General features: G+C 45.2%; 1 protein-coding gene across 8 annotated transcripts in view; it reads right to left on the bottom strand.

Annotated features, from left to right (window-relative positions):
- The window catches only part of PALM2AKAP2 (PALM2 and AKAP2 fusion), a 399,528-nt gene that overhangs the window by 11,631 nt on the left and 371,428 nt on the right, over window positions 1–16,469 (bottom strand). For 5 of the 8 annotated variants that reach the window (XM_075825567.1, XM_075825572.1, XM_075825568.1 and 2 more), the window contains 2 exons: window positions 4,637–4,815; window positions 316–354 (listed from right to left, as the gene is read on the bottom strand). In XM_075825567.1, coding sequence (XP_075681682.1) covers window positions 316–354; window positions 4,637–4,815 — 218 coding nt within the window. The remainder of the gene's footprint in view (window positions 1–315; window positions 355–4,636; window positions 4,816–16,469) is intronic. The other 3 variants (XM_075825571.1, XM_075825570.1, XM_075825569.1) reach the window with 3 other exon arrangements.

The raw sequence follows: 16,469 nt of genomic DNA, 5'->3' as shown, positions 1-16,469 counted from the left end.
TGTCTGTATATATTGACGTAAAGCTTCATAGTAGAATTCATACAAATGTAGATAAGAAAAGAGTGCACACAGCTTAGCTGTGCCTCACCAAAACTTCAGCTAACATTAAAGTGTAGGTTCATCTTTAGACAGCTAAACCTGGACTGCACCAATAATTTAGAGAGCTGCACATACTAGATATAATCCTTACAAAGCTGCTGAACCTATACATAGCATGATAAATAACACAGAGACAGATCACAAAAGTAATGACAAGGGAACCATGCACTAAAGAATATGCATGCAACCGTGGGAATACAGTCGGGTCACAGGTACCTCGGTAGTTACTCTGTAAGACAGTAATTTACAGGTGTACTGGTGAGAGAGAGGGAAAAGAAGAGAATTAGTACACTAGACACAGACAAGAGATACAGTAAAAGCAAACCCTGGATGGGTTTTCAGATGTAAGACAATAAGTTAGTACAGAAAATTGTATAATAACATCCTTCCCTACTGTGTTTGCAAACTGATCTAGTGAGCTATTACTATTGTAGGCAAGGAGCATGAGGGGTCACCTGAACTTTTAAAGATTCCTTGTCTACTTTTAAGGATTCTGACTGTCAAAAGATTCTTTAAAAAGTACATCCATCATAAACAAATATAAGGCAGCATGGCAACAACCTGTTGCTTAGATTGTGAAGAAATATACTATGAATAGATGGTCATTTTAGTCTTTATGGAATGCCAAACTTTAATTAAAAAAAAAGAAAGAAATTTCCATATTATGGCCCTTTTATGACGTTTGTGAAGAAGAAAGCAGGGGCGTAGCTACGGGGGGGAGGGGGGGGGCAGGCGGGGCATGTGTCCCAGGCGCAACTAGGTGGTAGGGAAGGGGGACAACGCCGCAGAGCAGCTGATCGCTGCTGATAGGCGACCTGTATGTCGGACACCTGCAGCAGCGATCAGCGTTAGGTAGAGCCAGGAGTTCATGCGGCGGCTTTCTAACTAGGGTCTGTGACGGCCCGGGAGTGGACCAGTCCAGTCATCTAAACTGTCACCTAACCTCACGTCAGTGACATGAGGTCAGAGGACTCCGGTCTGGTGACCGGACTGGTCCATTGCCGGGCTGTCGCCGACCCTAGTCAGAAGGAACTCTGCCGCTGCCTGTGCCGCATGACCTCCTTGGCTCCTCCGGTGAGTCACGTCAGGCAGAGCGGAGAGTTTACAGTATGGTCCTAAGTACAAGGGGGGAAGTGTGGCGCTATTTACAAGGGGTCGAGTGTGGCGCTATTTACAAGGGGGGAGGCGTGTGGCACTATTTACAAGGGGGGAAGTGTGGCGCTATTGACAAGGAGGTGTGTGTCGCTATTTCCAAGGGGTGGGGAGTGTGACGCTATTTACAAGGGGGGCAGCGGGAGGTGTGGCACTATCTACAACGGGGGAGTCTGGCGCTATTTACAAGGGGGGAGTGTGTCGCTATCTACAAGGTGGGGGAGTGTGGCACTCGTTACAAGGGGGGCTGTGTGTGGTACTATCTTCAAGGGGGTGAGTGTGGCGGTATTTACAAGGGGGGAGAGTGCCGAAATCTACAAGGGGGGCAGCGGGCTGCGTGTGGTACTATCTACAAGGGGCAGCGGGCTGTGTGTGGCGCTATCTACAAGAGGGGCTGTGTGGCGCTACCTACAAGGGGGGCTGTGTGGCGCTGTTTACAAGGGGTGGCTGTGTGCCGCTATTTATAAGGGGGGCTGTGTGTGGCACTATCTACAAGGGGGCAGCGGGCTGTGTGTGGCGGTATCTACAAGGGGGGGCTGTGTGGCGCTATTTATAAGGGGGGCTGTGTGGCGCTATGTACAAGGGAAGCTGTGTGGCACTATATACAAGGGGGGCTGTGTGGAGCTATCTACAAGGGGGGCTGTGTGGAGCTATCTACAAGGGGGGGTGTGTGGCACTATTTACAAGGAGGGGCTATGTGTGGCACTATCTACAAGGGGAGGAGTGTGGCGCTATTTACAAGGGGGGGAGTGTGCCGCTATCTACAAGGGGGCAGCGGACTGTGTGTGACGCTATCTACAAGGGGGGTGTGTGCCGCTATTTACAAGGGGGGCAGCGGGCTGTATGTGGCACTATCTACAAGGGGGGCTGTGTGCCGCTATTTACAAGGGGGGCTGTGTGCGGCACTATGTACAAGGGGGGCAGCGGGCTGTGTGTGGCACTATCTACAAGGGGTGCTGTGTGGCGCTATCTACAAGAGGGGCTGTGTGGCGCTGTTTACAAGGGGGGGCTGTGTGGCGCTGTTTACAAGGGGGCAGTGTGGCGCTATTTACAAGGGGGCAGTGTGGTGCTATTTACAAGGGGGCTGTGTGGCGCTATTTACAAGGGGGGCAGTGTGGCGCTATTTACATGGGGGGCAGTGTGGCGCTATTTACAAGGGGAGCTGTGTGGCGCTATTTACAAGGGGGACTGTGTGGCGCTATATACAAGGGGGGCTGTGTGGAGCTATATACAAGGGGGCTGTGTGGCGCTATATACAAGGGAAGCAGTGTAGCGCTATATACAAGGGGGCTGTGTTGCACTATATACAAGGGGGGCTCTGTGTAGCTATCTAGAAGGGGGGCTGTGTGGCGCTATCTACAAGGGGGCTGTGTGGAGGTATCTACAAGGGGGAGCTGTGTGGCGCTATTTATAAGGGGGCTGTGTGGCGCTATTTACAAGGGGAGTTGTGTGGCGCTATATACAAGGGGGGCTGTGTGGCGCAATCTACAAGGGGGGCTGTGTGGAGCTATCTACAAGGGGGGGTGTGTGGTGCTATTTACAAGTAGGGGCTATGTGTGGCACTATCTACAAGGGGAGGAGTGTGGTGCTATTTACAAGGGAACAGCGGGCTGTGTGTGACGCTATCTACAAAGGGGGGGGGGGGGTGGCGATATTTACAAGGGGGGAGTGTGCCTCTATTTACAAGGGGGGCAGCGGGCTGTGTGTCGCACTATCTACAAGGGGGGCTGTGTGCCGCTATTTACAAGGGGGGCTGTGTGTGGCACTATCTACAAGGGGGGCAGCGGGCTGTGTGTGGCGCTATATACAAGGGGGCTGTGTTGCACTATATACACGGGGGGCTCTGTGTAGCTATCTAGAAGGGGGCTGTGTGGCGCTATCTACAACGGGGGCTGTGTGGAGCTATCTACAAGGGGGAGCTGTGTGGCGCTATTTATAAGGGGGGCTGTGTGGCGCTATTTACAAGGGGAGTTGTGTGGCACCATCTACAAGGGGGGCTGTGTGGCGCAATCTACAAGGGGGGCTGTGTGGAGCTATCTACAACGGGGGCTGTGTGGAGCTATCTACAAGGGGGTCTGTGTGGAGCTATCTACAAGGGGGGGCTGTGCATGGCACTATCTACAATGGGCGGGTGGCGCTATTTAAAAGTGGGTCTCTGTGTGCAGTTAGCTAGAAGGGGGATGTGTGTGGCCTCTTTAATTTATTTTCTTTTAATTTATTTTTATGTTAACTCCCTTATAGAACTATATCGCTTGTAAAATGTAGAAATGGCTTTAAGCTCGAGTTACATTAAAAAAATAGAGAAAAAAAATTACACCTCATTAATTGGTAGAGAAAGCAGACATGGCGAGGGGGAAGGAGATGTCGGGAAATAAGTTGGGGGCGGGGCAATCTAAATCTTTGCCCCGGTAGCAGGTGAACCTAGCTACACATCTGCAAAAAGTATAAAACACTTGGAAACTTCTGTTCTCATTTGAGTCAATGTTATACAAGGAATTCCAATCAAAGGGTTTATTGAAATGGCAAAGCCATGGGAATGGACAGGGATCGGCACTACACAAAATAATGACTCTGTGTGCCGCCATATGGTGTCGCCGTGAGGCAGGCTGAAGACAAAGGACATTCTGTAAAAAACATACTGCATACTGCAAAAATCTCTGTTCAATATATTAGCACCGTATAAGCAATGGAAAATGAAATAAATAATACACCAGAAAAATGACAGCTGTCAGCTAATTGGTTGTTCTAGGCAATAGATTTACTTTCTCTGTATTATTGTATAGGAGTATGGTTTATGACCTTTCTAAAACAAGCGCATGATGATGATGATGATGGTGGTGGTCAAAGAAGATGAAATGTACGAAGATTAAAGCGCCAGCAATGAGAAAATAAAGCTTCCTGAACAAAATATTAGCATGGATACTAGAATGGCATCAAGTCAACAAGTATATAAAAAAGGAGATCTGTGAATGTGGGCTGAAACATTCAAAACAGTTCTAACAATAGAAACATGGATAAAGATGTTACAGTAGATCAGAGGCGGACTGAGAGTGATCTGACCCAACGGCATTAAAGTTACAGTGGGGTTAATAAAATTCATTTTAGGAGCACCTATTACTTGTATTTCTTTTTTTTTTTTTTTTTTGCAGTCCCTAAATAGTGCTCTGAATAATGGAGTATCAGCCCCCTCAGGCCATGGGTTCATGGGCACTGCCCTAATGCACAAATAGTCAGTCCGCCCCTGCAGTAAATAAAGGATCAAATAGTACATGAATTACATTACGTGGTCTATTGTTTTCTCAATTTAACATATGATTATGTAAAGATTAGTATGTGTTATAAAGATCTGCAGGAAAGTTACACAAAAGCGTAAAGGAAAACTTACACTAGAATCATCCATGCGGTCACGTCTCTTACTTTTTTGGCTCTCATAATCATCCATAAGTGTTTGCATAAGATTTTTAGGACGTTGGGATCCTGTAGGATCTTCTAGTTGAAGATCAGTTTGTACAGGGAAGCTTTCTGCTTTTGGTGAAGTTGGAGATTTAACTTTCTCTATTTTACCTGGAAAATAAAAGGAGTGTTACATGTATTATCAGGTATTAAAGAAGCAATCCGGCAAAAAAAAAATTAGAAATCCACCCCTTTGAAAATATGATTCAGTGAAAGGTAGTGAGGTGTATTGGCTTTCCGGGCACTTTATTTGACAGTTAGCCACTCTGTTTCTGAGCCGCCTTTGGGTCACTTGATTTCCACTCTGACCACCGTAATCCTGCAGCAGCTGCTGTATAAGCACCAGAGATTAGTCTCTCAATACAAGTCTATGAGACACATCAGCTTTTATAAGCCAAAGCAAGAAGAGGATCCAAAAGAACGTGAAGTACATAGGAAAGACATACATATCCTCCCTATTGGATCCACATCTGGCTTTGGCTCAAAAAGTGCATCAAAAATTGCATGTGTGATTCCAGCCTAAAAAAAAACAAACTACAAAGCCTTGAACAAGTAGCCTGGAATATTGTCCTACTTACCATTCACTATTACTGGTTACATGGGCAGTTGGGACAGTGATTCATTTACTGCTAGGAAATACTTTATGCACTCAGAAAATGCACATAGTACTGCGTTGTATCATCTGAGGTCTGAATAAACATCCACAGAAAGTTCTTTGTGGAAGGGTTTAAACCACAACCCCAAGATTTAGGTGACTCATGCAGTGTCTGCTACAGTAAATATATATGTATATATATACAGTGAAGGAAATAAGTATTTGATGCCTTGCTGATTTTGTAAGTTTGCCCACTGTCAAAGACATGAACAGTCTAGAATTTTTAGGCTAGGTTAATTTTACCAGTGAGAGATGGATTATATATATAAAAAAAGAAAAAAAATATCACATTGTCAAAATTATATATATTTATTTGCATTGTGCACAGAGAAATAAGTATTTGATCCCTTTGGCAAACAAGACTTAATACTTGGTGGCAAAACCCTTGATGGCAAGCACAGCAGTCAGACGTTTTTTGTAGTTCATGATGAGGTTTGCACACATGTTAGATGGAATTTTGGCCCACTCCTCTTTGCAGATCATCTGTAAATCATTAAGATTTTGAGGCTGTCGCTTGGCAACTCGGATCTTCAGCTCCCTCCCAGTTTTCGATGGGATTAAGGTCTGGAGATTGGCTAGGCCACTCCATGACCTTAATGTGCTTCTTTTTGAGCCACTCCTTTGTTGCCTTGGCTGTATGTTGCGGGTCATTGTCATGCTGGAAGACCCAGCCACGAGCCATTTTTAATGTCCTGGTGGAGGGAAGGAGGTTGTCACTCAGGATTTGACGGTACATGGCTCCATCCATTCTCCCATTGATGCAGTGAAGTAGTCCTGTGCCCTTAGCAGAGAAACACCCCCAAAACATAATGTTTCCACCTCCATGCTTGACAGTGGGGACGGTGTTCTTTGGGTCATAGGCAGCATTTCTCTTCCTCCAAACACGGCGAGTTGAATTAATGCCAAAGAGCTCAATTTTAGTCTCATCTGACCACAGCACCTTCTCCCAATCACTCTCAGAATCATCCAGATGTTCATTTGCAAACTTCAGACGGGCCTGTACATGGGCCTTCTTGAGCAGGGGGACCTTGCGGGCACTGCAGGATTTTAATCCATTACGGCGTAATGTGTTACCAATGGTTTTCTTGGTGACTGTGATCTCAGCTGCCTTGTGATCATTAACAAGTTCCCCCCGTGTAGTTTTCGGCTGAGCTCTCACCTTCCTAAGGATCAAGGATACCCCACGAGGTGAGATTTTGCATGGAGCCCCAGATCGATGTTGATTGACAGTCATTTTGTATGTCTTCCATTTTCTTACTATTGCACCAACAGTTGTCTCCTTCTCACCCAGCGTCTTACTTATGGTTTTGTAGCCCATTCCAGCCTTGTGCAGGTCTATGATCTTGTCCCTGACATCCTTAGAAAGCTCTTTGGTCTTGTCCATGTTGTAGAGGTTAGAGTCAGACTGATTAATTGAGTCTGTGGACAGGAGTCTTTTATACAGGTGACCATATAAGACAGCTGTCTTTAATGCAGGCACCAAGTTGATTTGGAGCGTGTAACTGGTCTGGAGGAGGCTGAACTCTTAATGGTTGGTAGGGGATCAAATACTTATTTCTCTGTGCACAATGCAAATAAATATATATAATTTTGACAATGTGATTTTCTGTTTTTTTCTTTATATAATCTATCTCTCACTGGTAAAATTAACCTAACCTAAAAATTCTACACTGTTCATGACTTTGACAGTGGGCAAACTTACAAAATCGGTAATAATTGCAGATTCCTCGGCTGTTTTCGTCTGTCCTTGAATGGACATTGAATGGAGCAGCGGGCGCATGTTTAATCGCCACTTCATTCAAGCTCCTCTTCACTGCGGGTGGTGAAGTGAGGAGAATATGGGGGTCCGGGACCCCTGTTCTTGCAATCGGTAAGGGGTTTTAGTAGTGAGGCCCCCAGCGATCAGACAATTATCACCTATCCGGTGAATTGGTAATAATTGCCGATTCTGAGACAACTCCTTCAAAGGGGTTGGATCCCTAGGATATGCCATCAATGTGTGATAAGTGGAGCTCTGATAGCTGCGAACGTCACCAATTACAGTAACATTGACAGCATTGCTTCCTAACAAAGTAGTCAAAGAATGTGTTATCTCTGCGGCTCTGCCCAAATATCTACTACTGGGTTTGTAAGATTGTGAATTCCCATGCATTATGCATATCAAATATTTACAACATTTCCAGCACAGCGAAGACCATTTTGAAAAACATTTTAACAAAATGAATGTTTATTTCAAACTAAAAAGTAATAAACCTGTAAACCAATAACATGGGCACCTCTGAAATGTAATCTTCACATAGTAGTGGCCATTTATATGTCATGAATAGCAAAAGCATTCTCTAATTAGGCCAATCAAATCCAGTGTCCTGAATGTAAAGTGCTGCAATTGGAATGGAAATAATGCAATCACTGTTGTTTTTTCGTAGAAAGTGTTGCTACATTGTTGTTGTTTGTTTTTACTACTTTAACTTCATACAAATTCTTTTTCTTCACTTAAATAACAAAATTTCCACTAGGTGTCACCCTACTAACATGAAAGTAACTACAGTACTTACTACTAGAGTATTCAGGCTAAGTTTTTATTTGACAGTGGGTAGATAATATCACTAGGTTTGTTTATATCCTCTAAAACATAACATTAATACAATAAATTAACCCCTTCTTCCCCTCATGCATTCTGGGCCCTAATGACCAAGCAATTTTTTAGTTTTTCCATCGTCACATTCAAAGAGCTATAACTTTTTTATTCTCACGTGGACATGGCTGTATGAGGACTTGTTTTTTGCGGGATGAGTTTTATTTTTCAATGGCACTGTTTTGGGGTATATAGAATTTTTTTATTAACTATTATTAACTTTTTTTTGGGGCGGGCGATATAAAAAAAACCCCAGCAATTTAGCCATTCTTCTTTGCGTTTTACATTTACGCCGTTTACTGTGCGGCGTAAGTAACCTTTACCTTTATTTTATGGGTCGGTACGATTACGGCAATACCACATATGTATATTTTTTTTTAATGTTTTACTACTTTTGCAGAATAAAAACACTTTTGAACTAAAATAATTTTATTTTGCATCGCCGCTTTCCAAGAGCCGTAACTTTTTTATTTTTCCGTCAATGTCGCCATATGAGGGCTTGTTTTTTGCGGGACTTCATTGCTACCAATTTGGAGTTATTTTTTTGTCGGGGAATGAGAAAAAATAGCAATTTTGCCGTTGGTTTTTGCGTTTTTACGACGTTCACCTTGCGGTTTAAATAATATACTAACTTTATTTTTTGGGTCATTATGATTGCGGGGATACCATATATGTGTAGTTTTTATTTTATTTTTACACTTTTACTAAATCAAACCATTTTTTTATGCCCAAAAAAATGTTTTCTTTTTTTTTATGTGTATCTTTTTATTAATTATTTTTTCAGTCTCACTAGGAGACTTCACTGTGCGATCTTTAGATTGCAGATATAATGCTTTGGTATACTTCGTAAACCAGAGAATTATTGCCTGTCAGAGTAAAACTGACAGGCATCTATTAGGACATTCCTTTGTTAGGCCCCCGGCTGCCATGGCACCCCATCAGATGCCCGCAATTGCATTTGCGGGCCGCCGATGGGTGACAGAGGGAGCTCCCTCCCTCTGTAAACAACTCAAATGCAGCGGTCGCTAATGACCGCGGCATTTGAGGGGTTAAACGGCCGCATTCTAAGTAAACTTTAATCGCTACCGTTGGAGCAGAAGGCCGGCTGTCATCAGACAGCCGAGCCCCGCCTCCAGCCTGCACTGGAGACCCGTGCAGGACGTTGATTAGGCCGCCGTGAAAAGGCGGTGGTCTAGAATAAAGCCCATCAATGACCGCCGTGAAAAGGCGTATCGGCGGTCATTAAGGGGTTAAAGTTTGGCCAAAGATGACAATTCTATGTGACTTGATAGTGACTGCTATACATCTAAGCAAGAGAATAAAGTAAAGTGCAACACTTACACCTTTAACACATCCTTTATGCTTTATGGAAATAATAGCAGTTTATTATATCTTTAGCACTGTAGGCCACAGGGCTAATAAGAAACATGTATCATTAAATGGGTTGACACATGAAGACAACCCTTTTGATATGTCCTAAGTGAGCAAATAGACATCATAGAGAAGGGTCTGGTGCACCCGGCCTGCCCATGCATTACATGGTCGGCCATTCTTTTTCCATGAAGCAGCCGCAGCTTTTAAAGCAGGACCTGCTGCAGGGATATGTATGGTTGGCTTCAGCTTCCCCTAGCAATGTAAGCTGAACGTCAGGCTGGTTTCATTTTAAAATGGGGTTGTCTTCTTGAGACAACCCTGTTAAAGGGATATTCCCATCTTATACAGTGATGGCATATCAAGTGAATGGGTCTAGCTGCATTTCTCGCACAGACGAGTGGATGGGAGCGCCACTGTGCAGGAAAAACTCCAAAGGGGATGCAAAGCTAAATCAATGCTACGGCCCCTTTATTATCAGGATTGATTGACGTCCCAGAGGTTGGACCCTACTCATCATAAAGTGACGCCATATTCTAGATGGGAATAACCCTATAAGAAAGATAAATAATTCAGACATAAAGGCAGCGCCGGCTCCAGGTTTATGTGGGCCTCTGGGCGACACAGACTTAGTGGGACTCTTTGTGGGGGAACTTACAGCGGCAGTAAAATGGCAGAAAACATCACTTTGTTCCCCCATATAGAAGTTAGGCCCTGTTTATGCCTCCATAAAGAAGTTAGGCCCCCAGTTTGTACCCCCATAATTTTAGTGCTGTAGATAGTGCCACGTAGCCCCCTCCCAGGTAGTGCCACACAGCCCCTCCTCCAAAGTAGTGCCACACAACCCCTATCCCAGGTAGTGCCACACAGCCGCCTCCCTGGTAATGCACACAGCCCCCTCCCTATAGGTAGTGCTATATATATATATATACATACATATATATGTAAATATATGAACAGTGATGTCAAGGGCTTCCCCAGAGATGGAGTGCCGGAGCAGAGCCACTTATAGCGCTCTGCCTGGTACTCCTTCTCTCCTCCTGGCATCACTGTCCATATATGTCAGGGTCAACCCCAGAGCCAGAGTCCCGGGCAGAGCGCTATTAGCCCTCTGCCTGGGAGTCTGTAACCTAGTAAATGGCAGAGTAAGGTGCTACCTCCCTGATCTGCCATAGCGTTCAATAGTATCTGCGTCCTAAGGACGCAAATACTATTGAATGAGGCGTCGCTACTGCTGTAGCGGCCATAGCGGCTGCTAAAAGTGACACTGGTATGGCGGGCGGCACGGGCCCCCTCATATTGCGGGCCCCTTAGCTGCCGTTATGGAGGAGCCATGACGGCAGCGGCAGCACCCGGCGGCCGAGTGGGCCCCCTGAAGGGTAGTGGGCCCTGGCACTTTCCCGGGTTCGCCAGGTGCTGACGTCGGCCTTGCATAAAGGGACAATGTTACCCAAGCCAGAAATTCTAATATATAATAATATTAATAACAATAATTGTAATCATAATAATACTTTTTTTAAATTATTATTATTAATAATAATAATATTAATAATCTAGCACTGATAAATATGCAATGATGAAATAAGGTGCTTAAAGAGGCTCTGTCACCAGATTTTGCAACCCCTATCTGCTATTGCAGCAGATCGGCGCTGCAATGTAGATTACAGTAACGTTTTTATTTTAAAAAAACTAGCATTTTTGGCCAAGTTATGACCATTTTTGTATTTATGCAAATGAGGCTTGCAAAAGTACAACTGGGCGTGTTTAAAGTAAAAGTCCAACTGGGCGTGTATTATGTGCGTACATCGGGGCGTGTTTACTTCTTTTACTAACTGGGCGTTCTGACGAGAAGTATCATCCACTTCTCTTCAGAACGCCCAGCTTCTGGAAGATCACGCTGTGACGTCACTTCCCCAGGACCTGCATCGTGTCAGACGAGCGAGGACACATTGGCACCAGAGGCTACAGTTGATTCTGCAGCAGCATCAGCGTTTGCAGGTAAGTAGCTACATCGACTTACCTGCAAACGCCGATGCTGCTGCAGAATCAACTGTAGCCTCTGGTGCCGATGTGTCCTCGCTCGTCCGACACGATGCAGGACCTGTGAGTGACGTCACAGCGTGATCTCTCGAGAACACGCTGTGTGTCTGTGCACTGCCAGAAGCTGGGCGTTCTGAAGAGAAGTGGATGATACTTCTCGTCAGAACGCCCAGCTAGTAAAATAAGTAAAAACGCCCTGTTGTACGCACATAATACACGCCCAGTTGTACTTTTGCAAGCCTCATTTGCATAAATACAAAAATGGTCATAACTTGGCCAAAAATGCTAGTTTTAAAAAAATAAAAACGTTACTGTAATCTACATTGCAGCGCCGATCTGCTGCAATAGGAGATAAGGGTTGCAAAATCTGGTGACAGAGCCTCTTTAAATGCTTCCTGATACACTCACAGCTTTATGCCGCAATATAGACTGTTGGCTGTTACCTTTGTGCCTATTAAGCCTTAAGAACTACCACTGAATAAAGAAGCACGGGATACCTTACCCCTAAGTAGCCATATTGGGCCATAAGTACAGGATCAGTCGTGATGTGATCCCCAGTGGTCAGTGTGGTTTCAGTGAGTTAAGAAGAGAGAAGGGATTGGCAACAACACAAACAATACAGATGGTGCTGAAGCTGGTCACACACCAGTGCAGTGCCATCTTTATTGTTTGTATGGGTACACAGGACTAAATACAGGACTTAATAGTAGTCTACAGTCCTTATTGAGGCATATTGTAACTTACTATGGCATGTTACTGAGATGTACAGTATTTGTCTGGCACTCTGATAGGGTACTCCTCTTCCTTCTCACCAGTACTGAATACCATGAGGATTGGAATCTTGGTCATGATGATTTTATCTTCATAATTACTAATGGTTATGTATTAGGTAAAAGCAACCTCTGTGAAGGGTTGGACTTAGGGGTATGTGACCTGTGCAGTGGCACAGGGCGTATCAATTATCACAATGGAAGGGGCTCCACTGACCTTGATGGCCTGGAAACCCAGAGCTTCCACTCCTCATCCAACCGTTGGTGCATGAACCTATGTAATAGCAGCCACACAAAAAAGCAGCTACATTAATCATTGGGCAATGTTATTGAAGCTCTGTATGGTATGGTTATTTGTACACTGTAAGATTATATCATTTCACTACTATATTTGGAACATCATAAGTGGGGGTAAGCGTCAAAATAACGAACTGTACAGTATACCAACCACGCTAAGGCGGAACTGCCTCATTGATTTTATTATCGTGGATATATGCTTTTTTTTACGGCGTTCACCGTGCGAGTTAAATGTTATATTGTAATTCTTCAGACTTTTACGGACAGGGCAATACCAATTTTGTTAATTTTTATTTTTTACATTATCTTAGAGGAAAAATAGAAAAAGTTTTGTTTTTTTAGCATTTAATATATAGGCAGAAAGAAGGCAGACCTGGGGTCCTTCATTAAGCCCCCAACCTGCCATGACAACCATCGGCACCCCGCGATCGCGTCGCGGGGGAACCGCTGGGCTGTTGGAGGGGGCCTCCCCCTCTTTCTAACGGCTAAGATGCCGCGGACACTATTGACCGCGGCATCTAAGTGGTTAAATGGTTAGGAACAGAACGATCGCTGTTCCTGGCCATTAGTCCAAGGTGTCAGCTGTAATACACAGCTGGGACCCGCAGCGTATTTATCGGGCTCAGTGTGTGAACATGCTCCATACTTCACCCCCCACACACACCAGGACGTGCAGTTACGCGAAGAGATTACATTTTGTGACTTTTCTCATTTCTGATGAAAAATAAACTAAAGGGGCAAATGGAGGCAGCAAATTTAGTTGGCACTGAGGTGGCATTGTCATTTAGATCAAGAACATGTTAAGGCAAGAGGTGCTTTGTATAAAGCAGGTGTTGTATTGACACATTGGGTCAAACATACAGTACATATCCTCTGGGATACAGGGACTTCATAAATAGCAAGGTTTACCAAACACCGCTTGTAAAATGATTAATCATTCATAGTAAAGCCTGTTATTATTTACTATGGCCAAGGTATTCCCTGCAATTGTGAAGCTGCCAGTATTAATGAACAATAATCCTAGATTAACTGGACTCATAGAGAATATACTTGGCACTAGAAGACTGGCTTCACATTTTGTTGATGGCTGTTTTTCCCCCATCACATTAGTTCAATGTGAGCTTATCCACCAGAGCTTTGTAGAAAAGCCTGTATTGAGAGGAGATTTAGCTGACAATACTTATGTACATAACATGCTATTATTTTGTGCACTCTTTCACAGTGAGCTAAATGGTTTGTAATTTCCAACAGATGGCATGTACCCAGCTAGAGGATGAAATAAAATGCTGTAGATTCAACGCTTTCATGGGAAACATCTGCATAAAATATTGCCATCAATACTTATGAATATATAATGATAAAGTAGTTAAAGTGTAGCTAAACGTTTAACAAACTTCTGACATGTCATAGTGACATGTCAGAAGTTTTGATTGGTGGGGGTCCGAGCACTGAGACCCCCACCAATCGCTAAAACACAGCGGCAGAAGCGCTTGTGTGAGCGCTCAGATGCTTTGTTTCTGTTCGGCTTTTTCTTAAAGCCAATGTATCGGAGTACTGTTAGACTTGGCACTGTTAGTGTAATGTCGGGGTAGAGAGACAGACAGGTGAGCCCTAATCTACTCGCCACTCAGTCCCTGCCTACTTGCGCGGCCTGTCCTAGGCGACGGCGTACAACTGGGCGACGGTCCCTACGCTCAATATGTGCACGACAGACAAACAGACAAGGGTACACAGAAGCTAAGGGAAATGGGACAGTTGCCCACGGCAACACCGTGAGCTACAGGAGTAGTGAACGAGCCGAGTCAAACCAGGAGTGTACGAGGTATCAAATGCAGAGCAGGTGCGTAGTAGTAAAGCCAGGGTCAAAATGAAGCAAGGTCAAATAATAATAGCAGGAGCAGCAGAGCCAGGAAACAAGATAGAATCACAGGCAAAGGACAAGCAACAACTGAAGGTATAAATAGACCGAGGGCGGGAGCTAGAACCGTCTGGCCAGGCCGCGATAGACTCTCCCACTCCTCAGCCTCCCAGCCTGAGTGGTGGCAGATGGAGTCACTCTATCAGACCTAGGCACAGATGCAGACTGATTAACCACGGGCGTCGACACAGAAGCTGTGTCTGGCAGATCCTTTACAGTTAGGGTATGTTCACACACACTATTTACGGACGTAATTCGGTCGTTTTTTGCCCCGAATTACGTCCGAAATAGCGGCTCCAAAGCGTCGGCAAACATCTGCCCATTCATTAGAATGGGTCTTACGATGTTCTGTGCAGACGGTCATTTTTTTTACGCCTCGCTGTCAAAAGGCGGGGCGTAAAAAAGACGTCCGCATCAAAGAAGTGCCTGTCACTTCTTCAGACGTAAATGGAGCCGTTTTCCATTGACTCCATGGAAAAACAGCTCCATTTACGTCCGTAATGGACGCAGCGAAATAGCGTCTCAACATGCCATTACGGCTGAAATTACGGTGCTATTTTCTCCTGAAAACAGCACCGTAATTTCAGCCGTTACGGACGCTGCCGTGTGAACATACCCTTAGACTTTCTATTGAGCCCCTAGTCCGATACATTGATTTCCGGAAAAACCTGAACAGATACAAAGTGGCTGAGCGCTCACACGAACGCTTCTGCCGCTTCGTTTTAGTGATCGGTGGGGGTCTCAGTGCTCGGACCCCCACCAATGAAAACTTCTGACATGTCACTATGATATGTCAGAAGTTTGTCAAACGTTTAGCTACACTTTAATGTATATTTTACATTGTGATTCTCCTTAACATAGTATATGTGTTAAACAAATCACTACTGTGGCTCATGTACACAGCCATTTTATACAGTTGCCAACAGTCCCGAATTTGCCGGGGCTGTCCCGAATTTACAGAGACGGTCCTGGAAAATTACTGCCCCGGTAACTGCCAAATTCAAATGTATTTGCATCCTCAGGACGCAGATACAATTGAATACCATGGCAGAGCAGAAAACTATCCCCTCCCTGCTCTGCCATTCACTCCTCCTGGAGCGAAATCCTCGGTCAGAGCCTTGCCAACACTCTGGCCAGGGTATCCGCTCCTGGAGAAGTACCTGATGTCACTATCCATATATGGACAGTGATGTCAGGGGCTCTTTCTGGAGCGGAATCCCCATCCAGAGCATTGGACAGTGATGTCAGGGGATCCTTCTGGAGCGGAATCCCCATCCAGAGCATTGTCGACGCTCTGGCCAGGTATTCCGCTCCTAGAGGTAGCCCCTGACATCACTGTTCATATATGGACAGTGACATCAGGGGCTCCTCAAGGAGAGAAATTGCCAGCCAGAACGTCGGCATCACTCTGGCCGGGGATTGCACTCCTAGAGGGAGCCCTGTTAGCGCTATCTACAGGTTAGGGTGTGTGTAGCGCTATCCACAAGGGTGTGTGTGTGGCACTATCCACAAGGGGATGTGTGTGCCATTATCCACAAGGGTGTGTGTGTGTGGCACTATCTACAGGGTCGTATGTGTGGCGCTATCTACAAGGGGTGTGTGGCGCTATCTATAATGGGGTACTATCTACAGTGGGCTGTGGGGCACTATCTACAGAGCGCACTGTGGCATTATGTACAGAGGTCACTGTGGCATTACATACAGAGTACACTGTGCTATTATCTACAGAGGGCACTGTGGCACCACCTACAGGGGGGCTGCGTGGCACCATCTACAGGAGGAATGTGTGTCACCATCTACAGGGCGCTGTGTGTCACCATCTACAGGGCGCTGTGTGTCACCATCTACAGGGGGGCTGAGTGTCACCATCTACAGGGGGACTGAGTGTCACCATCTACAGGGGGACTGTGTGCCTTTATCTACAGTGGGTGTATGGCACTATCTACAGAGGGCACTGTGGCATTATCTACAGAGGGCACTATGGCACTATCTAAAAAGGAGTTGTGTGGCACTATGGCACGATCCACAGGGGGGTATGTGGCACTACAGCGGGCACTGTGGCATTATCTACAGGAAGCA

The sequence above is a fragment of the Rhinoderma darwinii genome, chromosome 1, assembly GCF_050947455.1.
Source record: "Rhinoderma darwinii isolate aRhiDar2 chromosome 1, aRhiDar2.hap1, whole genome shotgun sequence".
NCBI lineage: Eukaryota > Metazoa > Chordata > Amphibia > Anura > Rhinodermatidae > Rhinoderma > Rhinoderma darwinii.
The sequence above is the reverse complement of the archived record's forward strand: the minus strand, read 5'-3'. Positions and strand labels throughout refer to the sequence as shown.